At 41.3% G+C, this 27,484-nt stretch overlaps 1 protein-coding gene and 1 long non-coding RNA gene across 2 annotated transcripts in view; one reads left to right on the forward strand and one right to left on the reverse strand.

Annotated features, from left to right (window-relative positions):
• Positions 1–27,484, forward strand: part of ptpn4a (protein tyrosine phosphatase non-receptor type 4a) — a 213,514-nt gene that overhangs the window by 66,878 nt on the left and 119,152 nt on the right. The window contains exon 2 of the mRNA XM_034186241.1: positions 2,697–2,851. Coding sequence (XP_034042132.1) covers positions 2,714–2,851 — 138 coding nt within the window. The 5' untranslated portion in view covers positions 2,697–2,713. The remainder of the gene's footprint in view (positions 1–2,696; positions 2,852–27,484) is intronic.
• LOC117524456 overlaps positions 1,667–27,484 on the reverse strand; it is a 26,232-nt gene continuing 414 nt past the window's right edge. The window contains exons 2-3 of the long non-coding RNA XR_004564776.1: positions 20,594–20,605; positions 1,667–1,678 (exon numbers count right to left, since the gene is read on the reverse strand). This is a non-coding gene — a long non-coding RNA (uncharacterized LOC117524456). The remainder of the gene's footprint in view (positions 1,679–20,593; positions 20,606–27,484) is intronic.

The raw sequence follows: 27,484 nt of genomic DNA on the forward strand, positions 1-27,484 counted from the left end.
ACTGGAGATATAGACTTGAAATTAGCACAGTCTATATAAGTTTATATTTTTTTTTTTTGCCATGCTTTGAATGGCAATATGAAAGTAGTACCATTAATCACTTTTTGGCCAGGAGTCATATCAGCACAGTTTTGACACCTTTATAAACACGAACATTGGTCATCATCAAAACTAAATTAACTAAATTAAGTTGGGCCAAAAAAACAAACAAACAAACAAAAAAAAAAAACTCTTCAATTAAAATTAATTAAAATTGTATGGGAAAAAAATGCTGACACCAACACTTGCTAAATGCCACTGCCTCCACCAGTTCGTTCCAGTGTTTATCATGTCTACTTTAAAGAATACAACTGGCAAATGTGCTGACACTTATAGGAACGACGAGTTATAGGAATTTGCTTACTAAATGATGATTTCTCCTTATTCAGCTTCTGCTTTCTTCATATTCAGATCTATGCTTTTGGTTAAGTTGGTGGAAAAAGTTTGTGACCTTCTGAAACCAAACCACTTCCATACTGGGGTGTGTGATATATTAGATCATATACGATAAAAATGCTTGCAAGCTCTGCCATCAGAATTGTGCTGCTGTGCAAAGTCTGTTGGATTTTTGTAGCTCAACCTTTTAATTTTATAAATGCTTCCTTTGTAGAGCACGTAGCTCAGGGAGTGGACTTGCCAGTATGTAGGCAGTGACACAGCTTTGTCCATGTGTTGAGAGTGATGGCTTTCAAGATGTTTAAGCGCCTGTCACATGACTGATCAAGGAGATGTATGAGGAGCTAATATGTATATCCTTTTTTTTGTCCTGCAAAAATTCTTTTCCCATTCAGTCATTGCGATCCTTGTCAGCTGATGTCCGCCGTGTCTGTCAAAGTTTTGTGTATGCTGAAAACTTTGAGCAGACTTCAGACCTTTCCCACTGCCTGCATGTTTTGTTTACAGTTTTGTCCTCTACTTGCTTTTTCTTTCAAGATACTCATGCGTTTATATCCTGTTGGACTGGGCCTCTAATTGGCCAAAGTTCTGGCTTGGGGGGTTAATTCTGCATGGACAGAGAGACGACTCGATGCAGCAACATGTAGCGTGGCCATTCATTTAGTCAAGGTCATTGATGGAAAGACTGCACGACCCAGATATCAGATTTCACTCAGCAGGTTCTCTTGGCGAGTAGACGCCACAAAGTTGTTTGATGTCCTTACTGCTGCAGCCACACTGAACATCAGCACAGTTAGAAGACACTGTCAGTGCACAAACGTAGTGATTCTATCAGATTCTATCATCATTTGGGTTCAGACCTTGGCGGATCCTGCCCAAATCTGGCACCCCCCAGCATGCATATGTGTCTTGAAACTGGGAGAATATTCTGCTGAATGCAGCTCTCTGTGTTGTCAGTGGAAGTGTGACATCTGTCCATCAGAGCCCCAAATCTACAGGAGCGACAGATGGATTATGCAATTTTTGCCACTGGACAAAATATTTAATAATAGAAAATATTATTACATCACTGTCCAGAATGACACATACCACCTGATCCTCTCCATGCAGACCTCAAGCGTTTCCCAAACTGATGGTGTTGTGGCAGGTATCTGTCTCTATGGTCCCCTTTCTTTTTGTGGTCATGGACTCTGCATGTGTTTTGCATTTGTTCTTGGTGTGTGTGTGTGTGTTGTAATTCATTCTGTTTGAGGTCAAACTATATTGCTCTTGCTGGTATTTACTTTTACTAGGTTTACGCCTGGTTGGTGTTATTACCCAGTAGCTGTCAGCTAAACTACAAAACTACATCTCAGCTGCATGTTGATGTCCCGTAGCTGAAGTTCTGCACTTACTGTCTTCAGTCACACATATTCATTGTAACTCTATTTAGCCCTGTCTGAGCCTCACACTCCACAGCCAAAACATCCTGGGGTTTTTCCCCCCTACTTTCTAATTTAGCAGGCCATCAAGTTAGTCAGAAATTCAGCAAGTTGAAGTACAATAGGTACTGTGGACATAAAGCTTGTCTACAAATGTTTTGTTTCATCTGAATTTATTTTATTGCAGCTTGTGATAAATGGCTGATCTGCTGTGCACTTAACCGAGCTCCTGGTAGATAGTTTGCTGCCTACCTAGTCATTGACATTCTTTTCTCATGAAGCAGTGAGGCTTTACTGCTTTCTGTGCATGTGAAGGCTTGTCCAGTTGTGTGCTTCTCCTCAGTAAGGCAGGATGGGGCGTAGTTAAGTTGAACCTCATCTTGTACTTTAGATTGACTCATTGTGATGTTTACCTCCACCAAGAAGGTAATGTTTTCACCAGCTTTTTTTTTTAATTTTTTTTTTTTTATCTTTTTTTAAAAAGATTTGGTTGAAACTAGTGAACCAGTTATCCCAAAGCATTATGTAAAAGCCATGTGGTGTCTGGATAAGAAACTAAACTTTGGAGTTAAGCTTCAATAAAACACCTGCACAGGAGCTCTTTGAAATAGTTTTTTAAAATTCAAGATGTCATCTCTTCCCAAATATGCTTTAAAATATAAGCATTTTATGGTGGCAAGTGGTGGACCTTTACTGTGAAGTTTGTAATGTTGACAAGGCCGTTTGAAATTGTGCATGAGTCACACTTCTGAAGTTGTTGCAAATTTTGAAGTATTTCTGTTTATTGTTACTACTACTACGAGTACTTATTTTCTCTTTGCTGTGTTTTTGATGTTGCAGAACCGGGTAGGAGCGTGATGAACGCGCGCTTCCGCTTGCCTGCTGGCAGATCCTACAATGTCCGGGCAACGGAGCTGGAGCGAGACAGGCAGCACACACAGGTTGTGTGCAACGTACTGCTGCTGGACAACACAATCCAGTCATTCAAAGTCAATGTAAGTACCTCAAATTTAATCATCTTTATCATAAATTATGTTGAGGTTAATACAGAGCATAGTTTTTTGCTAACAATCAGCCTTGTCCTTGCCTTGCAAAAAAAATATAAAGGGTCAGGCATGGTGTTTATAGTGAACAGTGACATTTTGTGGTGGTCTTGTTTTAACAGTGTTTGAATTTTCAAAATGTTTATTTTTTTCATCCTTTTGCTATTGCAGCTTTTGACATAGTTGGGTGATTCCTTGCTTTTTGTATGGAGCCTGTAGTGCTGCTGCACTTGACTTGGGGACACTGGGACTTTTGTCCAGAAGCACCACAGTGGGCATGCTCCAGTGTCTAGGTTTATGCTACAGTTGCTTTGCATGGTACATTATCATGCATTACATCATCAACCCGTGCATTACTTCACTTTCATGGGCACTTCTGATCTTCAGATGTGGGTTTGTCATGGTCCTCGACCATTACCTTCCAGCATGTTCATCTGTGAAAGTCAGAATGGGGTTTCAGTTTGCTCGTTATGTTTTGTTTTGTGCTTTTACTGATGTGACAGACTGATTACTAATCTGTCCCTTTGTCTGAAAAAGCACTTCTGTTTTTTTTTTTTTTTTTTTTTTCCTTTTTTCATTCATCATTAAATTCCCTCTGCAAAGGTAGTTTAGGGGCATATGGATTGATTTCCCCCTCTTCGTCCGTGATTTTTATTTTCGCAGCACCTTCTGAACCATTTTATGGATTTCTATAGACTCTTTCATGATGGTAGCTAGAGATTAGACTCATGAATTGGTTCCAATTAACAACAGGTAATATATTTATTTTTCAAGCCATCATCAGACATTATCAGTTTCTCTCATCAATACCGGCATGTTGTTCTGACACATGCATTGCAAAACCGTGTTATGGTGTCACACCTGCCACCATGACATTTAATTTAATTTTGAATTTAACCTTTAACTAAGCAGGTTCATCCCATTGAGATCAAGATCTGTTTTGCAAGGCAGACCTGGGCAATTATAAAGCTTCAAATTCATCTAACCTGCTTGTGTTTAAATGTGGGAGGGAACCCATGCAAACACGGGGAGAACATGCAAACTCCACACAGAAAGGAACAAAATCTGCACACTAAACAAAAATATATCCGTAGCACTTGTTTTTGTTCCTATTTTTCATGAGCTGAACTCAAAGATCTAAAACATTTTCGATATACACAAAAGACCTGTTTCTCTCAAATATTGTTCACAAATCTGTCTAAATCTGTGTTAGAGAGCACTTCTCCTTTGTCGAGATAATCCATCCCACCTCACAGGTGTGGCATATCAAGATGCTGATTAGACAGCATATTTATTACACAGGTGTGCCTTAGGAATTTTTTTTATATAGCGCCAAATCACAACAAACAGTTATTGTAAGGCAAAAGCCATACAATAATTACAGAAAAACCCCAACGGTCAAAACAACCCCCTGTGAGCAAGCACTTGGCGACAGTGGGAAGGAAAAACTCCCTTTTAACAGGAAGAAACCTCCAGCAGAACCAGGCTCAGGGAGGGGCAGTCTTCTGCTGGGACTGGTTGGGGCTGAGGGGAGACAGTCAGAAAAAAGACATGCTGTGGAAGAGAGCAGAGGTCAATCACTAATGATTAAATGCAGAGTGGTTCATACAGAGCAAAAAGGGAAAGAAACACTCATTGCATCATGGGAACCCCCCAGCAGTCTAAGTCTATAGCAGCATAACTAAGGGATGGTTCAGGGTCACCTGATCCAGCCCTAACTATAGGCTTTAGCAAAAAGGAAAGTTTTAAGCCTAATCTTAAAAGTAGAGAGGGTATCTGTCTCCCTGATCCGAATTGGGAGCTGGTTCCACAGGAGAGGAGCCTCTTAAAAACCCTAGGAACTACAAGTAAGCCTGCAGTCTGAGAGCGAAGCGCTCTATTGGGGTGATATGGTACTAAGAGGTCCCTAAGATAAGATGGGACCTGATTATTCAAAACCTTATAAGTAAGAAGAAGAATTTTAAATTCTATTCTAGAATTAACAGGAGGCCAATATGGGTGAAATATGCTCTCTCCTTCTAGTCCCTGTCAGTACTCTAGCTGCAGCATTTTGAATTAACTGAAGGCTTTTCAGGGAACTTTTAGGACAACCTGATAATAATGAATTACAATAGTCCAGCCTAGAGGAAATAAATGCATGAATTAGTTTTTCAGCATCACTCTGAGACAAGACCTTTCTAATTTTAGAGATATTGCACAAATGCAAAAAAGCAGTCCTACATATTTGTTTAATATGCACATTGAATGACATATCCTGATCAAAAATGACTCCAAGATTTCTCACAGTATTACTAGAGGTCAGGGTAATGCCATCCAGAGTAAGGATCTGGTTAGACACCATGTTTCTAAGATTTGTGGGGCCAAGTACAATAACTTCAGTTTTATCTGAATTTAAAAGCAGGAAATTAGAGGTCATCCATGTCTTTATGTCTGTAAGACATTCCTGCAGTTTAACTAATTGGTGTGTGTCCTCTGGCTTCGTGGATAGATAAAGCTGGGTATCATCTGCGTAACAATGAAAATTTAATCAATCAATCAATCAATCAATCAATTTTTTTCTATAGCGCCAAATCACAACAAACAGTTGCCCCAAGGCGCTTTATATTGTAAGGCAAGGCCATACAATAATTATGTAAAACCCCAACGGTCGGTCAAAAACGACCCCCTGTGAGCAAGCACTTGGCTACAGTGGGAAGGAAAAACTCCCTTTTAACAGGAAGAAACCTCCAGCAGAACCAGGCTCAGGGAGGGGCAGTCTTCTGCTGGGACTGGTTGGGGCTGAGGGAGAGAACCAGGAAAAAGACATGCTGTGGAGGGGAGCAGAGATCGATCACTAATGATTAAATGCAGAGTGGTGCATACAGAGCAAAAAGAGAAAGAAACAGTGCATCATGGGAACCCCCCAGCAGTCTACGTCTATAGCAGCATAACTAAGGGATGGTTCAGGGTCACCTGATCCAGCCCTAACTATAAGCTTTAGCAAAAAGGAAAGTTTTAAGCCTAATCTTAAAAGTAGAGAGGGTGTCTGTCTCCCTGATCTGAATTGGGAGCTGGTTCCACAGGAGAGGAGCCTGAAAGCTGAAGGCTCTGCCTCCCATTCTACTCTTACAAACCCTAGGAACTACAAGTAAGCCTGCAGTCTGAGAGCGAAGCGCTCTATTGGGGTGATATGGTACTACGAGGTCCCTAAGATAAGATGGGACCTGATTATTCAAAACCTTATAAGTAAGAAGAAGAATTTTAAATTCTATTCTAGAATTAACAGGAAGCCAATGAAGAGAGGCCAATATGGGTGAGATATGCTCTCTCCTTCTAGTCCCCGTCAGTACTCTAGCTGCAGCATTTTGAATTAACTGAAGGCTTTTTAGGGAACTTTTAGGACAACCTGATATTAATGAATTACAATAGTCCAGCCTAGAGGAAATAAATGCATGAATTAGTTTTTCAGCATCACTCTGAGACAAGACCTTTCTGATTTTAGAGATATTGCGTAAATGCAAAAAAGCGGATAGATAAATAGATAAATAGATGGATAGATGGATAGATAAAGCTGGGTATCATCTGCGTAACAATGAAAATTTAAGCAATACCGTCTAATAATACTGCCTAAGGGAAGCATGTATAAAGTGAATAAAATTGGTCCTAGCACAGAACCTTGTGGAACTCCATAATTAACTTTAGTCTGTGAAGAAGATTCCCCATTTACATGAACAAATTGTAATCTATTAGACAAATACGATTCAAACCACCGCAGCGCAGTGCCTTTAATACCTATGGCATGCTCTAATCTCTGTAATAAAATTTTATGGTCAACAGTATCAAAAGCAGCACTGAGGTCTAACAGAACAAGCACAGAGATGAGTCCACTGTCCGAGGCCATAAGAAGATCATTTGTAACCTTCACTAATGCTGTTTCTGTACTATGATGAATTCTAAAACCTGACTGAAACTCTTCAAATAGACCATTCCTCTGCAGATGATCAGTTAGCTGTTTTACAACTACCCTTTCAAGAATTTTTGAGAGAAAAGGAAGGTTGGAGATTGGCCTATAATTAGCTAAGATAGCTGGGTCAAGTGATGGCTTTTTAAGTAATGGTTTAATTACTGCCACCTTAAAAGCCTGTGGTACATAGCCAACTAACAAAGATAGATTGATCGTATTTAAGATCGAAGCATTAAATAATGGTAGGGCTTCCTTGAGCAGCCTGGTAGGAATGGGGTCTAATAAACATGTTGATGGTTTGGATGAAGTAACTAATGAAAATAACTCAGACAGAACAATCGGAGAGAAAGAGTCTAACCAAATACCGGCATCACTGAAAGCAGCCAAAGATAACGATACGTCTTTGGGATGGTTATGAGTAATTTTTTCTCTAATAGTTAAAATTTTGTTAGCAAAGAAAGTCATGAAGTCATTACTAGTTAAAGTTAATGGAATACTCAGCTCAATAGAGCTCTGACTCTTTGTCAGCCTGGCTACACTGCTGAAAAGAAACCTGGGGTTGTTCTTATTTTCTTCAATTAGTGATGAGTAGACTAGGTACATGTTGATGGTTTGGCGGAAGTAACTAATGAAAATAACTATGGGGATGGGGTATTGGGGGGATGGCAGGGGGAGAGAAGCTGCAGAGAGGTGTGTAAGACTACAACTCTGCTTCCTGGTCCCAACCCTGGATAGTCACGTTTGGAGGGTTTAATGAAATTGGCCAGATTTCTAGAAATGAGAGCTGCTCCATCCTAAGTGGGATGGATGCCGTCTCTCCTAACAAGACCAGGTTTTCCCCAGAAGCTTTGCCAATTATCTATGAAGCCCACCTCATTTTTTGGACACCACTCAGACAGCCAGCAATTCAAGGAGAACATGCGGCTAAACATGTCACTCCTGGTCCGATTGGGGAGGGGCCCAGAGAAAACTACAGAGTCCGACATTGTTTATGCAAAGTTACACACTGATTCAATGTTAATTTTAGTGACCTCCGATTGGCGTAACCGGGTGTCATTACTGGTAACGTGAATTACAATCTTACCAAATTTACGCTTAGCCTTAGCCAGCAGTTTCAAATTTCATTCAATGTCGCCTGCTCTGGCCCCCGGAAGACAATTGACTATGGTTGCTGGTGTCGCTAACTTCACATTTCTCAAAACATAGTCGCCAATAACCAGAGTTTGTTCCTCGGCGGGTGTGTCGCCGAGTGGGGAAAACGGTTAGAGATGTGAACGGGTTGGTGGTGTACAGGGGGCTTCTGTTTAGAACTACACTTCTTCCTCACAGTCACCCAGTCAGCCTGCTTTCCCGGCTGCTCGGGATCTGCTGGGGGACAGCTAACGGCTTATAAGCTACCTTGGTCCGCACCAACTACAGGGGCCTGGCTAGCTGTAGGATTTTCCACGGTGCGGAGCCGAGTCTCCAGTTCGCCCAGCCTGGCCTCCAAAGTTACGAATAAGCTACACTTATTACAAGTACCATTACTGCTAAAGGAGGCCGAGGAATAACTAAACATTTCACACCCAGAGCAGAAAAGTGCGGGAGAGACAGGAGAAGCCGCCATGCTAAACCGGCTAAGAGCTAGTAGCTGCGCTAAGCTAGCGGATTCCTAAAAACACACAAAGTGAATAATGTGTAAATAATTTAGAGGTGATTCAGCAGAGGGAGTGCTTTAGTTAAGGCACGTGAAGATTACACTGTGAAACAAATCATTATCTAGTTATCTAGATCAATCTAACTACGCAGATTAAACAGCTAACAGATACAAACACCGCTGTGCTCCGGAACAGGAAGTGATACAATACCGCAGTGAGAGCCAACCACCAGTAGGCCACAATAAAATACCACTCTGAAATGTTCAGTTTTATCAAGAGGAGGTGAGGTCTATTGTTAAAGGCATTGGGCTTGAGACCAGAAGATCCTCGGTTCAAATCCTGACTGGCAAATCACTAAGGGCCCTTGGGCAAGGTCTTTAATGCGTAGTTCCTGTACCATCAGCGTTCCATTTGATTGCCTTCCAAATTTGTCCATATTTTTTCTCTCTCTCTCTCCAACCTCTCAATGTCTGTGGCTGTGATGTTTGTGTGAGCATGTGCGCACACACGTCAAGACAGTGCAGCTCCATGTGGCTGTGGACAGCACAGACTTGCTGCAGAAATGCTCACACGCTGGCGCTTCATTTTGAATTTGTTTTAAAGCGTCAAGGTCGCCGTTCACTTTGTTTCTCTTTTGTTAGTTTTGGTTTCATTTTGAGTTTTTATGCCATCTGCACTTGCAGACTTTTCAGTGATGCGAGAAGTACAGGCTCATTCGTCCACTTTTCTGGACGATTTGTGACTTTGGGACTTTTTCCTTCGTTCAGCTAACGCTGTGTGACTGGGCCCTAAGGCACATCTGTGCAATAATCATGCTGTCTAATCAGCCTCTTGATAAGCCAAACCTGTGAAGTGGGATGGATTGTCTCAGCACAGGAGAAGTGTTCACGAACACAGGTTTAGACAGATTTATGAACAATATTTGAGAGAAATAGGTCTTTTGTGTACAGTAGTGTTCAGAATAACAGTAGTGCTATGTGACTAAAAAGATTAATCCAGGTTTTGAGTATATTTCTTATTGTTACATGGGAAACAAGGTACCAGTAGATTCTCACAAATCCAACAAGACCAAGCATTCATGATATGCTCACTCTTAAGGCTATTTAAATCAGGTGTCCCCTATTTAAGGATGAAGCCAGCACCTGCTGAACATGCTTTTCTCTTTGAAAGCCTGAGGAAAATGGGACGTTCAAGACATTGTTCAGAAGAACAGCGTAGTTTGATTAAAAAGTTGATTGGAGAGGGGAAAACGTATACGCAGGTGCAAAAAATTATAGGCTGTTCATCTACAGTGATCACCAATGCTTTAAAATGGACAAAAAAAACCAGAGACGCATAGAAGAAAATGAAAAACAACCATCAAAATGGATAGAAGAATAACCAGAATGGCAAAGGCTCACCCATTGATCAGCTCCAGGATGATTAAAGACAGTCTGGAGTTACCTGTAAGTGCTGTGACAGTTAGAAGATGCCTGTGTGAAGCTAATTTATTTGCAAGAATCCCCCGCAAAGTCCCTCTGTTAAATAAAAGACGTGCAGAAGAGGTTACAATTTGACAAAGAACACATCAACTGGCCTAAAGAGAAATGGAGGAATATTTTCTGGACTGATGGGAGTAAAATTGTTCCTTTTGGGTCCAAGGGCCGCAGACAGTTTGTGAGACGACCCCCAAACTCTGAATTCAAGCCACAGTTCACCGTGAAGACAGTGAAGCATAGTGGTGCAAGCATCATGATATGGACATGTTTCTCCTACTATGGTGTTGGGCCTATATATCTCATACCAGGTATCATGGATCAGTTTGGATATGTCAAAGGTCAGAGGTCATGTTGCCTTATGCTGAAGAAGACATGCCCTTGAAATGTGTGTTTCAACAAGACATTGATCCGAAGCACACTAGTAAATGAGCAAAATCATGGTTCCAAGCCAACAAAATTAATGCCTCGCAGATGTGAAGAAATCATGAAAAACTGTGGTTATACAACTAAATACTAGTTTAGTGATTCACAGGATTGCTAAAAAAGCAGTTTGAACATAATAATTCTGAGTTTGTAGCGTCAACAGCAAATGCTACTATTATTGTGAACACCCCCTTTTCTACTTTTTTTACTAATAGCTCAATTTCATAGCCTTAAGAGTGTGCATATCATGAATGCTTGGTCTTGTTGGATTTGTGAAAATCTACTGAATCTACTGGTACCTTGTTTCCCATGTAACAATAAGAAATATACTCAAAACCTGGATTAATCTTTTTAGTCACATAGCACTATTATTCTGAACACTACTGTATAATAGAAGACATACCTTATTGAATTTTCATGAAGGAAAAAAAATATATCACTGGACTTTTTTGTGTGTTTTTATACATATTTGTCCAATTATGTACCTGTTGAGGACTTTCTTAATTCAGGTACCTCATCACAAGAGATTTAGTACCACCCATAGATAATAACATGAAAGCAGTTAGCTTCCAGTTGTTTTTTTTTCCACTTGTGACAGGATGATGAGAGTAGGGAACTTCCCCGTGTGAGTCAGAAATGGTGAATTCTAATTCTAATATCCTGACAAACACACCACATCCTGTTCCTCTGTCTGCGTAACTGCTTGTGATTGTGTGTGGTGCCAGTTTCATACATACAGCCACAGAAATGTACAAATGTGAATTTGCATGCTATTGCAGTTATTGTCACTACTGACTTGATAACAGAATGGTCTAAGCTTTAAATCTCAAAAGAACAAGAAAATTTATGCATGCTTTTGTCACATGCCACTTTGTTAACTTTCGTTATGGTGTAATATTTAATGATTGATAAGCTAAAGTATATTAGAACATGCTGTGAATTTTGTATCGGTTCATGACACTCGTTATTGGCTTTTTCCCAACACAAGAATTGTAAATGGTAAGTCTATGCTTCAAATACAGTATGTGTGCTGTATGTTAGCCAAATGTAAATCGTAAAGTATTGTTGTAAATAATTCTAAAAGATTTGATAGAAAATCAAATTATAAAACAGCAGATTCCTTTTAAATATGTTTGAGTTCAACAATACCAGAATTTGCATTTTACTCACTCACTCATCTTCAACCGCTTATCCGGTGTCGCAGACCGAACAGTCCCCCTATAAATCGATCCGCCCTGCCTTCACTGCAAAAGCGTTATCAGCCGCGGTTCACGGATTATCACCTCGCTTCTGCTTAAAACTGCACTCCAGTCATCATCTGTCTCAGCAACAGATATCTGAAGCTTTTGTACAACAATCATTTCCACATGAATTCAGCATTATTTCATCATAAAAGATGGAGGAAGCGATCAGAGTGACGCGGCTACACAGGCTGCTAGCTGCTGCGTGTCGGTCATTTCAAAGTACCACGGAATAGTGCCTTATTTCTACTTTATTAAACGGCCGCTTTTCTGCTTAAAACTGACTTTAGAATGATTTTAAGAGGTTTTGCCTTGTCATCTGATGGTTAATAATCACATTAATCCATTTGATTGCTTTGGGTGAAGAGAGTCCATCTCAAACGTGCTGCTGTGGTCCAAAATGACGCATGGGGGGACTGTTCGGTCTGTGACACTGGGATCGGGTCATGCTGATTAGCATTTTAAATATGGTTAAATTTCATTAACCAGTGTTATTATTTTGTGAAATACAAAGTTTATTTTTGTCAGTTTCTTAATTATGGATGTGTTGAGCCACCTCCACCCCTTTGTGTATGCACTACAGATTTTCTTTAAAGTCCTTAAATTTTCTTTAAAGTCCATGACGGGCAGTCATGAAGACTCATTACAATTATCTATTCCTCTTTTAATTGAAAAAATTATTTTATTTATATTGGGTTTTTTTTTTGGGGGGGGGGGGTAATTTTGACAACAAAAAAAAAAGTTTGCCAAAGCCTGAAATACTCAGGGTTTTTTGTTTGTTTGTTTGTTTGTTTGTTTTTCTTGTTTTGGATACAGTAAAAAAAACTAACAAATGGCATTAAGTTTGTACCTATAACCTCACAAACAGTAAATATTTGCATATCTGTACGTTCAGAATGTCTGTAATCTATAGAGTTCAGATATTATTTGGATAAACAGGTAAACTAACAATTTGTCACTAGTTTTAATGACTGTGCAGCTATCATGCTCATTGTTTGTGTGTGTGTGTGCTCATGCATGCACCTCTGTATATTGAAAATGTACTTGAATGAACAGTGACCCGTAGGTAAAACATAGAACAGTTGCCATCTGAAAAAAAATCTGTCCTAACAAACTTTGATTTTCATTCATTCATTTTCTATATCCGCTTATTCCTTTCAAAAGTCATGAGGTGAGCTGTAGCCTATCCCATCATTAATTGGTCACAATGCAGGGTACACCCTGGACAAGCTGCCAGCCCATCGCAGGGCTACATTTTCACAAACTCATTCACATGTACAGTCAATTAAATTTTCCAATTCACCTAACCTGCATGTCTTTTGACCTGTGATAGACTGGCTTCCTGTCCATGGTGTATACCACCTCATTCCCTATGACTGCTGTAATAGGCTCCAGCCCCCACCATGAACCTTGATTGGAGACAACGTGTATACGAAATAAATGCATGTCTTTGGAAGTGGGAGGAAGCCATTACACCTGGAGTGAACTCGCACAAAACAGGCAGAACATGGAGACTCCACACAGAAAGGACCAGGCGGGAAACAATCCCAGGACCATCTCGCTATAAGACAACTATAATGCATTCTAACCACTGAGCCACTGTGCTACCCAAACTTGATTTTATTTTGTGACATTACTATTATTATTGAATGCCTACAGACCCTGCACTGATTTAGCCTTTAAATATGAAACTTATAATTTGATATAAATGTGCATACCTGAAATGTACAGCAGGTGTCAGTGTTCTCCAGGTGGCAACATATGTGATGTCTTCCTTTTTCATGTTGACTCCACAACAACTTTTGAAACATACCGTAAATGTTTTAATACATTAGAAATGTTTCAGTATGGTATTTTGAGTCCACCATTACTATCTTGCAGAACCAACTTTTTTTCTCCATACCCAGCCAAATATTTTGCTGTTTGCATTCCCATTCCCTGTTGTGTATTTGGTCTTGTATTTGTGCACAGAGTGAACATCATGTTTCTCCCCACATCGGTTAGCTTAATGTTACTAGCTGATGTTAATGGGCTTGTAACATGGGAACACGTACAGATTCTGGCCACCATAGGGTAGAAAATGAAGTACCTTGAGATATGTAATGTAATATACCATTTTAAAGGGCACTGTCTGGATTATTAACCTGTGAAATTTCAGATCTTAATATATGCTCAGTGTGGAGACACAGCTGAATCAATATTCAGATCACCTTGCCGTGGGCAAAAAAAATGCATTTTTGAAGATTCTTGGACCACGCTTTGAGTAGTCTTGCTTAAAACTAGTGTTGAACAATATCATGACTGCCAATCTGACTGCAACATCTTGACTTCAATCCTTTGCTATTAGTCATGTTACCTCAAATCACAAGACTGTCTGTGAATGTTACAGTCCATCACATATGATACAGTGTATCCGGAAAGTATTCAGTGCTTCATTTTTTTCACTTTTTATGTTACAGCCTTATTCCAGAATGGATGAAATTCATTTTTTTCCTCAAAATTCTACACACAATATCCCATAATGGCTGTCGTGTTATTGTTTTTAGATTTTTGCAAATTTATTAAAAACAAAAACTAAGAACTCACATTTATATAAGAATTCATCACTTTTGCCATGAAGATCAAAATTGAGCCCAGGTGCATCCAGTTTCCACTGATCATTCTTGAGATGTTTCTACAGCTTAATTGGATTCCACATGGGTAAATTCAGTTGATTGGACATGACTTGGAAAAAGCACACATCTGTCTACATATAAGGTCCCACAGATGACGGTGCATGTCAGAGTACAAACCACACATGAAGTCAGGATTGTCTCGAGGCACATATCTAGGGAAGGGTACAGAAACACTTCTGCTGCTTTGAAGGTCCCAATGAGCACAGGACAGCAGGATAGTGACCCTAAGCACACAACCAAGATATGAAAGGAGTTGCTTCAGGACAACTCTGTGAATGTCCTTGAGTGGTCTAGCCAGAGACCAGACCTGAATCCAAATGAACATTTCTGGAAAAATCTGAAAATGTCTTTGCACCGATGCTCCCCATCCAACCTGCTAGAGCTTGAGAAGTACTGCAAAGAGGAATGGGCAAAACTGTCCACAGATCAGCACTCCAAGCTTGTGGCATCATGTTCAACAAGGCTTGAGGCTGTAATTGTTGTGTGGGCCGCTGAAGAGGAGGTACTGCTGGCCCACCACCACCAGAGGGCGCCCTGCTTGGAGTGCGGGCTCCAAGCACGAGAGGGCGCCAGACCCAGAAGAAGTGACAGCTGTCACTCATCCTCTGCACCAGCTGTCACTCATTCATCATCACCACCATAAAAGCCGGACTGCAACTCCACCTCCCTGCCGAGAAATCGACTACCATTACCAAGGTAATTCTTCTCTGCTATAATTATTCAGTGTATCTAAACTGTGATCTGTGTGCAGCCGCGTACCTGTAAAGTCTGTGGAAGACTGGATTGGCGGATAATGAGAGGACGACGGTCTTCGTCTCTCACTCCATCCAGAAAGAAGACAACAGGAGCTGCACGAGTGATAACCTAGTTTGGAGGTGGAGGTGCTCCCTCCTAACTGTGTTTGGACTGAGAATCACTGAGTGTGCGGACTCACACTCACTCATCATATTTCTGCTTTCTGCCAGCAGTACCAGGGTCAACAGCCGAAGACAGAGGCCACCTGGGGACTCGGGACTTGGCGGCTCCGGTGTTCTTCAGACCGTTGGTGGTGGAAGCCGTGTGGGACGCGGCTTCTCTCTCGTCGGGAGCCTTCTATCTTCGAGCCTGCCCACACGTCACCTGGTGTTAAATTGACTGTGCAAATTACTGTACGTTTCGTTGTGTATTATCACAACATTAAATTGTTACCTTTTTGGCTTATTCATTGTCCGTTCATTTGCGCCCCCTGTTGTGGGTCCGTGCTACGACACCTTCCCAACAGTAATTGCACCAACAAAGTATTGAGCAAAGGGTGTACATGTGATTTCTTAGTTTGTTTGTTTTTTGTTGTTGTTGTTTTTTCTCCATTTTGGAATAAGGCTGAAACATAACAATGTGGAACAAGTCAAGTGCTGTGAATACTTTGTGGATGCACTTGTACCTTCTGTCCTCAGACTGCTGCTTTAGAAGAGAGACTCCATATATAACACAACAAAGCACACACCCTGTGGAATCTCTTGTTCATTTTTTTCTTTTTAACCTTCCACTGACCTCTAAATGTGCAAAATGCCAGAGTATGGAAGGAGTGTGACAGAAAGCACAATATGCAACAAAACTCTGGGAGACCAGGATTTGAACTATGAAAGCTCTGCTTCCACAGTCAACATTGCACCCCATCCATGTCAGTCACCACTATATTTCACTTATTCTTTCTTCATTTTCCTCTGTACAGTTCTTTGCTACCCAGTGTTTAGTCCGCCATCCCCCTTTCTCTCTTGCTTCTAGCAGAATGAATGAGCCAGTCTCTTGTCAGTTTCTCTGTCAGTACATTGATCAGTCCCCCACAGCAACACTAAATTCCTGGAAAGACAAGTCATCCTTAGAGCAACAATACTTCTATTGATCCTCTCCTTGGCTGAGTGGCCTTAACTCCTTTAACGCAGGGTAAATCCGGAAGAGTCGCTCATTATCATGGGAGAAGTGATGCACACAGTGTTGGGAGAACATGGACAATCTTAAAGGCAACATTTAATTTGTTCAAAACAGATCATTTTGAATTAATCTCTTCTGAGATGCCCAATTCTCTAATAGAGTAAGTAGAAAGTGACTGTCTTACCAAAACCTGAGGAAAACTCATGGCAAAGACACATTTCACCTCCCTTACTGCATGTAGGAAAGGAATGAAGCCAACAACTGCATGAAAGGATACTTTTCAACTGACATTTTTCAAGCAGCATTGCGAAATGGCATTATTTCAGCTATAGTATGTATTCCATGTTGTCATTGTTACTGCAGCAAGCAGAAAATGTTAAAGATTTTTCACTTTTCATGGCATGTACTCTCTGAGTGTGACGTTGCTGCTCTCCTGCTAGTGGTGGATGGAATTTAACATGGACAAAAATAATGGAATATCCATTTTTGTTGTTGGACACATACTCCCAGCACTTGAATGCTGCACAAACAGGGTTTTTTTTTTTTTTTTTTCTTTCTTTCTTTTCTTTTTGGTGGTGTAGGGGGTCACCTTCACATGACTATGAAACAAAATAACTCAATAAAAATAAATAAATAAAAATGTTGTGCAAGCAACAAAACATCTTGAGTCATTCCCCACTAGTTTTCAATTTTTTTTCTCAGTGAAGTTTTATGTGAAATTTCGAATAACTAGAAAGTAACTTTATTGTTTATTTCTGTTTTATGTCAGTGACTTGAATCTGCATTGCGCTATCCAGTATGTCTTCTAGGAACGCTTTGGTGGTCATGATTCAAACTCTGATAAAGGTCAGTGTGTTTGCCTCAAGGTTACATTTTTTTAGTTTTATTCTTGACTCCGTCAGACTTTCACATTTATGTGAAAGTCTGTGTTCACAGTTATGTTCTGTTACAGCCTTATTCCAATTCTATTTTTCCCCTCAAAATTCTGCACACAATACCGCAGGATGACTGAAAATTTTATTTTTTTTTTTGCTAATTTATTAAACAAACAACCTAAGAAATCACATGTACATAAATATTCACAGCCTTTGCCATGAAGCTCAAAGAGGAATGCGCAAAACTGCCCAAAGATGCAGTGAGGCAAATAATTCACTTTCAATTTATTTTCATTTATATAGCGCCAAATCACAACAGAGTTGCCTCAAAGCGCTTCACACAGGTAAGGTCTAACCTTACCAACCCCCAGAGAAACAGTGGTAAGGAAAAATTCCCCCTGAGGAAGAAACCTCTAGCAGACCAGACTCAAAGGGGTGACCCTCTGCTTGGGCCATGCTACAAACATAAATTACAGAACAATTCACAGAACAATTCACGGACGAATATACAAGAAATGCTATTGGCGCACAGAGCAGGAGGATCACCAGCACGAATACAGCTCCCATCTCTGGATGGAGCTGCACCTTAAACAGAGATAAAAAACAGAATCAGGCATCAGAAAGACAAAAAAATACTGTATAATTTGCTAGCATTAAACAACAAGAAAAACAGAGAAATACTAAGGTGATTGCTGGCCACTAGCCCTATAACATCACTAAAAGACCCAGAATTTAGGTAAAGTTGAGGCCGCGGCCCGCTGCAATTACTAATAAATGAATTAAGAGTAAAAAGCATAAAACAAAACTGTACCAGTATGCTAGCCATATGAAAGGGAAAATAAGTGCGTCTTAAGTCTGAACTTGAAAGTCTCCACAGAATCTGACTGTTTTATTGACGCAGGGAGATCATTCCACAGAACAGGGGCACAATAAAAGAACGCTCTGTGACCTGCAGACTTCTTATTCACCTTAAGGACACAAAGTAGTCCTGCACCCTGAGAACGTGAAGCCCGGGCCGGTACGTAAGGTTTCATTGGGTCAGCTAGGTAGGGAGGTGCCAATCCATGAATAATTTTATAGGTTAGTAGCAGAACCTTAAAATCTGATCTCACTGGGACAGGAAGCCAGTGAAGAGACGCCAAAATGGGTGTAATGTGGTCGAACTTTCTGCTTCGTGTCAAAAGTCTGGCTGCAGGATTTTGAACCAGTTGGCGAGCCCTAATGCTGGACTGCGGTAAACCAGAAAATAGAACATTGCAGTAGTCCAATCTAGAAGAGATAAATGCATGGATCAGGGTCTCAGCATCAGCCATAGACAGGATGGGACAAATCTTCGCTATATTTCGCAGGTGGAAGAAAGCAGTCCTAGTAATATTTCTAATGTGGAGGCCAAAGGACAACGAAGGATCAAAAATTACCCCAGGGTTCCTCACTTTGTCAGTGTGATGTATGACACATGAGCCGAGGCTGAGCATTAGCTGGTCAAATTGATGCCAATGTCTCACTGGACCAAGAACCACCATTTCAGTCTTATCAGAGTTTAAAAGTAGGAAGTTTCTAGACATCCAACTTCTCACTGCTGCAAGGCAATCTTGTAAGGATTTTATGTGAACGAGATTACCAGCAGTTATCAGCATGTATAACTGAGTATCATCTGCATAGCAGTGAAAGGTAATCCCAAAATGCCGCAATATGTGCCCAAGGGGTGCTATATAAAGGGAGAAAAGCAGGGGGCCTAAGACAGACCCCTGTGGACCCCCAAATTTCATGTCACTAAGGTTAGAGGTATTGTTACTGTACAAAACACATTGAGAACGACTGGTCAAGTATGACGTCAGCCATGCAAGGGCACTCCCAGTAATCCCAAAATGATTTTCCAGCCTATCAAGTAGAATATGATGATCCACTGTATCAAATGCAGCACTGAGATCTAATAGCAACAGAACCGTAGTGGTGTCCGAATCCATTGCAAGCAGAAGATCATTCACCACTTTAGTGAGAGCCGTTGCTGTGGAATGATATTTTCTAAAAGCAGACTGCAGTGGCTCAAAGAGATTATTCTCAGTAAGATAGTCTACGAGCTGCTGTGAAACCACTTTTTCCAGAATTTTAGAGAAAAATGATAGATTTGATAAAGGCCGATAGTTTGTCAATACACTAGGGTCAAGATTAGGTTTCTTAAGTAATGGTTTAATCACTGCAGTTTTGAAACATTTAGTAACAGATCCAGAAGTTAAAGAAAGATTAATAATTTCCAGCACAGTCGGCCCAAGAGTGGGCCTCAGGTCCTTAAACAGCTTTGTTGGTATAGGATCATATAAACAGGTTGTGCTTTTTGTTGATATTACGAGTTTTGTCAGCATGCCTAGTGAGATACTGTCAAATTCTGTAAATCTAGGTAATACCTCAGTAGTGGCGCCCACATCAATAGCAGGGTGTAGTGGCTGGATTAAGGCATGCCGGGAAATGTTTAACCCGATGTCTTCTATTTTCTTCCCAAAGTAATCCAGGAAATCTTGTGCTGTAAAAGGAGAGCGAACTACAGGTGGTTGTCCATGCAAAAATGTTGCCACCGTGTCGAACAAGAACTTTGAGTTATGCTTGTTTTTGTTGATCAAATTAGAATAGTAACTCCGCTTTGTAGCCAATAATGTATGCTTATAGTCTAAGATAGCATCACGACACACAAGGTGAAATACTTCTAATTTTGAAGGATGCCATTTCTGTTCTAGACCTCTTGCTTTATGCTTGAGGTCACGCAGATAATCATTGAACCAAGGTGACTGTGATTTGGGGGAGCATGGTTTTAACACAGGTGGTGCAGTCATGTCGAGTGTAGTTTTGCGCACTGAGTTTAAATTATCCAAAAGTCTGTCTACTGACTGGGTATTTGTCAAATGCGAAGCTAAGACATCAGGCAGTCTAGCTTTGAGTTCAGTCTTAGTTGAGGAGTTGATGCATCGCCGGAATGATATATAAGGTTGTTGTTCCACTAAACACGGCAGCGAAACTTTAAACCTAATAAATGAGTGATCAAACACCACTGATGTAAGAGGCATGATGTCAATATTCGTGACAGCAATACCATGTGCGAGAACCAGATCCAGGGTATTTACACTAATGTGCGTCGAATCCCGAATGCATTGCCGAAATCCTAATGCATCCACAATTTCCATAAATGATTTGCAGAGGGGATCAGAAGGCTTATTTATATGAATGTTAAAGTCACCAATGATCAGAATGTTACCTACACTAGTTGACAAGTTAGAGATGAACGTACCGAATTCATCTAAGAATTCAGAATATGGGCCAGGAGGCCTATATACAGTGACAAAGTAATATGACTGATTTTTATTCTTCTGACCTTGGCAATGTGTAATATCCTGAGCAGAGTGGAGAATCAGATGCACAAACGAGTGATATTTGTAACCCCCAACAGCTAATAAGCTAAACCTAGATTTATAAATAAGAGCAACACCCCCGCCTTGCTTCACATCACGAAGGACGTGACTAAATGTATATGCTGGTGGGCAGGCCTCATTTAAGGGGAGGACAGCTGTAGGTTTAAGCCAGGTTTCACATAGCCCAAACATATCTAAGTGATGATCAATAACTAGATCATTGATCAACAATGATTTTGAGGACAGTGATCTTATGTTAATGAGACCCAGTCTAAGGACCTCAGTGGGGTTGACAGTTGAACTGTTTGGGTTTAGGGGTGGTTCAAGAGTAGCATATATGATGCCTAGAAGTAGGTTTAGGTTTAAGACATTCCACGCGCGTTGTAGGTAGCAGACATGAAATCTTTGCTATTGCTGGAACAACCACTGGGTCATCCTCAATTTCACCATCATCCAATATAGTAATGGGTATTAAGTTTGGAAAGCATATCCCTCTGATTTTTATGGACACGACTATGGAAGCAGGCCACAGTCTCAACTTGTTGAAATTCCCTCCCTGGCAAATAAACTGCATTATCACCATAGTGGATTTTCTGCACTAAATTCCCCGCTAAGCTAATGGATTCCACATTTATCATACCACATTTGTCATAAGCCTTGCAGGGTCTCTAATCACCTGCTCCATGGTCTGCTGTAGATTCCTAATGTTACCCTCCCTGTAGAGCTCTATCTATGTTTGCAGACACCCCAGTAGGGTGGAGGCCGTCCGGCATCAGCAAGCCACGGCGGCCCCAGAACGAAGGCCAGTTATCAATAAAGCTAAAGCCTTGCTGTCTACAAAACTGCACCAGCCACCTATTTAACAATGTCAGCCTGCTAAATGCCTCATCAGTACCCCGAGAGGGGAGGGGGACCAGAGACTATTAATCGATGCCGACACATCTTTCTGGCAAGGTCACAAGTCCTCTCTATGTCCATTTTTTGTGACCTCTGAGTGTTTCATCCTGATATCATTGGTGCCAACGTGAATAACTATGTGACTATATCTCATGTCATGTTCCTTCGCCTGTCTTCCCTTCTGCAGCGTCAGCACCCTAAGATGAGGTGCAATGTCAGGAGCTCTGGCCCTAGGAATACATTTAACATCCGCCGGCGTCTGTAACCTGACTTTGCGGGTGATAGAATCCCCTATCACTAAAGTCTGGTGTTTCGGCCTGGAGACAGGAGTGGAAGTCACTTGTGGGCTCAGAGAATTCACATCTGGCAAATCCAAGGGGGAGAACCGATTCACATTTCGCATTGGTGAGTGTGATCGGGGTGCCATAACCGGCCACAAACCCTATGGGGCTTCCTCCGCTTAGCCACAGTCCGAAAGCCGTCCTCCATAGCTGGCATTTCTAAGCTGATGCTAATGGGTTCGCTAGCCGGCCCAGCACTAACCTCATCTGGAGTGCCCGTAACATCTAACTCCACTGCGCTAAGAAGCTGCTCTGACTTATGGACATGGCCCTACCATTATTTAATGCTTCGATCTTAAATATGATCAATCTATCTTTGTTAGTTGGCTATGTACCACAGGCTTTTAAGGTGGCAGTAATTAAACCATTACTTAAAAAGCCATCACTTGACCCAGCTATCTTAGCTAATTATAGGCCAATCTCCAACCTTCCTTTTCTCTCAAAAATTCTTGAAAGGGTAGTTGTAAAACAGCTAACTGATCATCTGCAGAGGAATGGTCTATTTGAAGAGTTTCAGTCAGGTTTTAGAATTCATCATAGTACAGAAACAGCATTAGTGAAGGTTACAAATGATCTTCTTATGGCCTCGGACAGTGGACTCATCTCTGTGCTTGTTCTGTTAGACCTCAGTGCTGCTTTTGATACTGTTGACCATAAAATTTTATTACAGAGATTAGAGCATGCCATAGGTATTAAAGGCACTGCGCTGCCGTGGTTTGAATCATATTTGTCTAATAGATTACAATTTGTTCATGTAAATGGGGAATCTTCTTCACAGACTAAAGTTAATTATGGAGTTCCACAAGGTTCTGTGCTAGGACCAATTGTATTCACTTTATACATGCTTCCCTTAGGCAGTATTATTAGACGGCATTGTTTAAATTTTCATTGTTACGCAGATGATACCCAGCTTTATCTATCCATGAAGCCAGAGGACACACACCAATTAGCTAAACTGCAGGATTGTCTTACAGACATAAAGACATGGATGACCTCTAATTTCCTGCTTTTAAACTCAGATAAAACTGAAGTTATTGTACTTGGCCCCACAAATCTTAGAAACATGGTGTCTAACCAGATCCTTACTCTGGATGGCATTACCCTGACCTCTAGTAATACTGTGAGAAATCTTGGAGTCATTTTTGATCAGGATATGTCATTCAAAGCGCATATTAAACAAATATGTAGGACTGCTTTTTTTGCATTTACGCAATATCTTTAAAATCAGAAAGGTCTTGTCTCAGAGTGATGCTGAAAAACTAATTCATGCATTTATTTCCTCTAGGCTGGACTATTGTAATTCATTATTATCAGGTTGTCCTAAAAGTTCCCTAAAAAGCCTTCAGTTAATTCAAAATGCTGCAGCTAGAGTACTGACGGGGACTAGAAGGAGAGAGCATATCTCACCCATATTGGCCTCTCTTCATTGGCTTCCTGTTAATTCTAGAATAGAATTTAAAATTCTTCTTCTTACTTATAAGGTTTTGAATAATCAGGTCCCATCTTATCTTAGGGACCTCGTAGTACCATATCACCCCAATAGAGCGCTTCGCTCTCAGACTGCAGGCTTACTTGTAGTTCCTAGGGTTTGTAAGAATAGAATGGGAGGCAGAGCCTTCACCTTTCAGGCTCCTCTCCTGTGGAACCAGCTCCCAATTCAGATCAGGGAGACGGACACCCTCTCTACTTTTAAGATTAGGCTTAAAACTTTCCTTTTTGCTAAAGCTTATAGTTAGGGCTGGATCAGGTGACCCTGAACCATCCCTTAGTTATGCTGCTATAGACGTAGACTGCTGGGGGGTTCCCATGATGCACTGTTTCTTTCTCTTTTTGCTCTGTATGCACCACTCTGCATTTAATCATTAGTGATCGATCTCTGCTCCCCTCCACAGCATGTCTTTTTCCTGGTTCTCTCCCTCAGCCCCAACCAGTCCCAGCAGAAGACTGCCCCTCCCTGAGCCTGGTTCTGCTGGAGGTTTCTTCCTGTTAAAAGGGAGTTTTTTCTTCCCACTGTAGCCAAGTGCTTGCTCACAGGGGGTCGTTTTGACCGTTGGGGTTTTACATAATTATTGTATGGCCTTGCCTTACAATATAAAGCGCCTTGTGGCAACTGTTTGTTGTGATTTGGCGCTATATAAAAAAATTGATTGATTGATTGATTGATTGATTGATGGCTCTCTAAGAGAGCCACCCTCTCTTCCAACATCATGCAGGATTTATGGAGGGTGTAAAGTAGAATTAGTAGTGTACTTCGTGCACTAAGAAATTCAAGAATGTAGCCAAGCAAACATGAGCTAACCAATAATGGATAAGCTAACCACTGCTAAGGCTCACACAGATGCAAATAAATTTATTAAAATTCACAGCAGTTACACTGAAAAACTAACAGAAGTATTAAACAGGTAAAAAAGCAGCAGCTATAAAATACACTAAACAGTTAATTAACTAACAGGAGTGTAAAAAATGAAATGAAAAAATGATGACTGGGGTCCGAAATAGCTAACGCAAGCTAACCGTTAGCAAAAATGCTAGCCGCTCCTAAGATTTTACACAGGAGTAAACTAATTACTTAAAATTCACAGCAGCCCAACTGAAAAACGAACAGAAGTATTAAACGGGTAGAAAAGAAACAGCTATAAAAAAGTAACAACAGAGAGGGGAGGGGTCGACCTAGCTAGCAAATGCTAACCGCTAGCGAATGCTAACCGCTAGCGATTCACAACAGGAGTGTTCTTAAATAATGTTCAGAGTAAATACAATTAATAATCAGAAGAGTGCTAAACAGAAATAAATGAAGCGTATACAACCGTGTGAAGTTCAGAGTGGCGTCACAGCAACAAACAATCCGTCAGAAGCAAGTTGCCAGAAATAAGTGTTTGATCCACTGTCGATTTTGCGAGTTTTCCCACCCACATAGAATGGAAAGGTCTGTAATTTTTCTCATAGGTGCACTTCGGCTGTGAGAGACAGAATCTAAAAAAAAAAAAGAAATTAAGAAAATCGCATTGTATGATTTTTTTAAATAATTAATTTGCATATTAGTGCATGAAATAAGGGCAGCACGGTGGTTAGTGGCTAACACTGCTGCCTCACAGCGAGAAGGTCATGGGTTCAATTCCCGCCTGTGGCCTTTCTGTGTAGAGTTTGCATGTTCTCCCTGTGTTTGTGTGGGTTTTCTCCGGGTGCTCCGGTTTCCTTCCACATCCAAAGGCATGTGGGTTAGGTGGATTGGAAATTTTAAATTGTCCGTAGGTGTGTTAGTGGGTGTGAATGTGTTTGTCTGTTTGTGGCCCTGTGACACACTGGCGTCCTGTCCTCAGTGTACCCCGCCTCGTGCTCTATGACTGCTAGGATAGGCTCCAGCCCCCCGTGACCCTTAATTGGACTAAGCTGTTGAAGATCAGTGTGAGCGTGTGTGCATGAAATAAGTATTTGATACAATAGAATAACAGACCTTAATATTTTGTACAGAAAACTTTGTTTGCAATTACAGAGGTCAGATATTTCCTGTAATTCTTGACCAAATTTGCACACTGCAGCAGGGATTTTGTTCCACTCCTCCACACAGATCTTCTTCAGATCTTTCAGGTTTCGAGTTTCAGCCACCCCCAAAGATTTTCTGTTGAGTTCAGGTCTGGAGACTGGCTAGGCCACTCCAGGACCTTGAAATGCTTCTTACAGAGCCATAAATTGCCCTGGCTGTGAGTTTCAGGCCATTGTCATGCTGGAAGACCCAGCCATGACCCATCTTCAATGTTATTACTGAAGGAAAGAGATTGTCTGCCAAAATCTCACAGTACATGACCCCAACCATCCTCCCTTCATTACGGTGCAGTCGTCCTGTCCCCTTTGCAGAAAAGCACCCCCAAAAATGATATTTCCACTCCTGTGCTTCACAGTTGGGATGATGTTGTGGGGATTGTTCTCATCCTCCAAACACGGCGAGTGCAGTTGATACCAGAAAGCTCTGTTTTGGTCTCATTTGACCATATGACCTTCTCCCATGCCTCCTCTGGAGCATCCAGATGGTCATTGTCGAACTTCAAATGGGCTCGACATGTGCTGGCTTGAGCAGGGGGACCTTGCTGCCCTGCAGCATTCGATACCATGACGGAGCAGTGTGTTATTCATGTAATCTTTGTGACTGTGGTCTCAGCACTCTTCAGGTCATTGACCAGGTCCTCCCGTGTCGTTCTGGGCTTTCTCAGAATCATCCTTACCACACGAGTCAAGAGCTTGCATGGAGCCCCAGACCGAGGAAGATTGACAATCATCATGTGTTTCTTCCATTTTCTAATAATTATGCCAACAGTTGTTGCCTTCTCACCAAGCTGCTTTCCTGTTGTCCTGTAGCCCATCCCAGCCTTGTGCAGGTCTACAATTTTGTCCTTGGTGTCCTTAGACAGGTCTTTGGTCTTGGCCATGGTTGATAGGTGTCTTTTATGCAGGCAACAAGTTCAAACGGTGCAATTAATACAGGTAAAGAGTGCAAAATAGGAGGGCTTGTATGAGGTGAAAACTAACAGGTCTGTGAGAACCAGAATTTTTGCTGGTTGCAGGGTTCTCGCCAGCGCAGTTGAGCCTAGAGGGCACCTATGCTGTGATTTGGATCCCCTATGCTGTGATTTGGGCCCCTATGCAGGCATGCTAAACTGTACTAAGCATGGGGGGGGGGGGTGTTTCTGTTTTTCCCCAACCTTTTTTAAAGGATATGTCACTCATTATTTAATGTCCCAGTTAGCAACACAAACTGGCCCTCAAAATGCAGGATTAGTGTAGGATTGAAATACATTTTTTAACCTACTTGGACTGGTGCTAGTAACAAAAAAAAAAATTACTTGCACCAAAAAAAAAAAGTTACTTGCACAACCAAAAGTCAGTCTTGTATCAACCTTAAAACTCCTCATCTGAAGTGTCAGACTCTTCCTCTCTGGGTAGAGTTTGCCACTGCTGCTGCTGCTGTCCCCTCAGTTTTTTTTTTCACATGCGCACGAACAAATCGTCCGTGAAGATTATTTTATTTATTAACTACACAGATGTATAATAAAACAAATGGTAACTGGTTTATAACACAATTATGACAGAATTTTAGGGTAGAGAGAGCGAGGAACTACGGAGCCCTGGAAGTGTCATCGCAAAATGTTTTGAATGTGGAGAGAATGTGGCACGTTTTATTATATTGTGCGCACGTTTTAAGTATCATTTGAGTAAAACAAGGACACGATCTACTTAAGCGTGGCCACAATTTATAAAACGTGCACTCAGTATTGTCTTGACACATAAATGTTGACTATTAAGCACATAGACGGTAAGAGCTCCTGGAAGCGTCCCGAGTTTTTGGCCGTCTTAAGGATCACACGCCATTGTTAATGCCTTTTTAATTGCCGTTTCATCCTGCCCCTTCCTGTAGTGCCGCAGTTTACACCGCGTTAATTGGCGGCCGGCATTGTATCCCTAACCAACGTTGTGTAAAACGGCGATGGAGCCCACATCGGCGTCCTCAAAGCCGTTTTAACCGGCGACAGAGGCAGACAAAACGGCGGCGCTAGTGGACAGTACCCCTTTCTAAACGCCACCTCCCGGTTAACGTCGTTCCAAACGGCCGATAGGCAGCGGTCAGTATAAAAACGCTAGTGCGCTGCATACAGGCCTCTCACTCGTGGCCACCTCCAGATATTTTTGCAGAGAAGCTCCAGTATGCCTCCTAAAAGAAAATTGGCAGCGGCAAGGACTTACCAAGAGGTCTGGTTCAGAAGCAGAGGG

Source organism: Thalassophryne amazonica, chromosome 14 (genome assembly GCF_902500255.1).
Source record: "Thalassophryne amazonica chromosome 14, fThaAma1.1, whole genome shotgun sequence".
NCBI lineage: Eukaryota > Metazoa > Chordata > Actinopteri > Batrachoidiformes > Batrachoididae > Thalassophryne > Thalassophryne amazonica.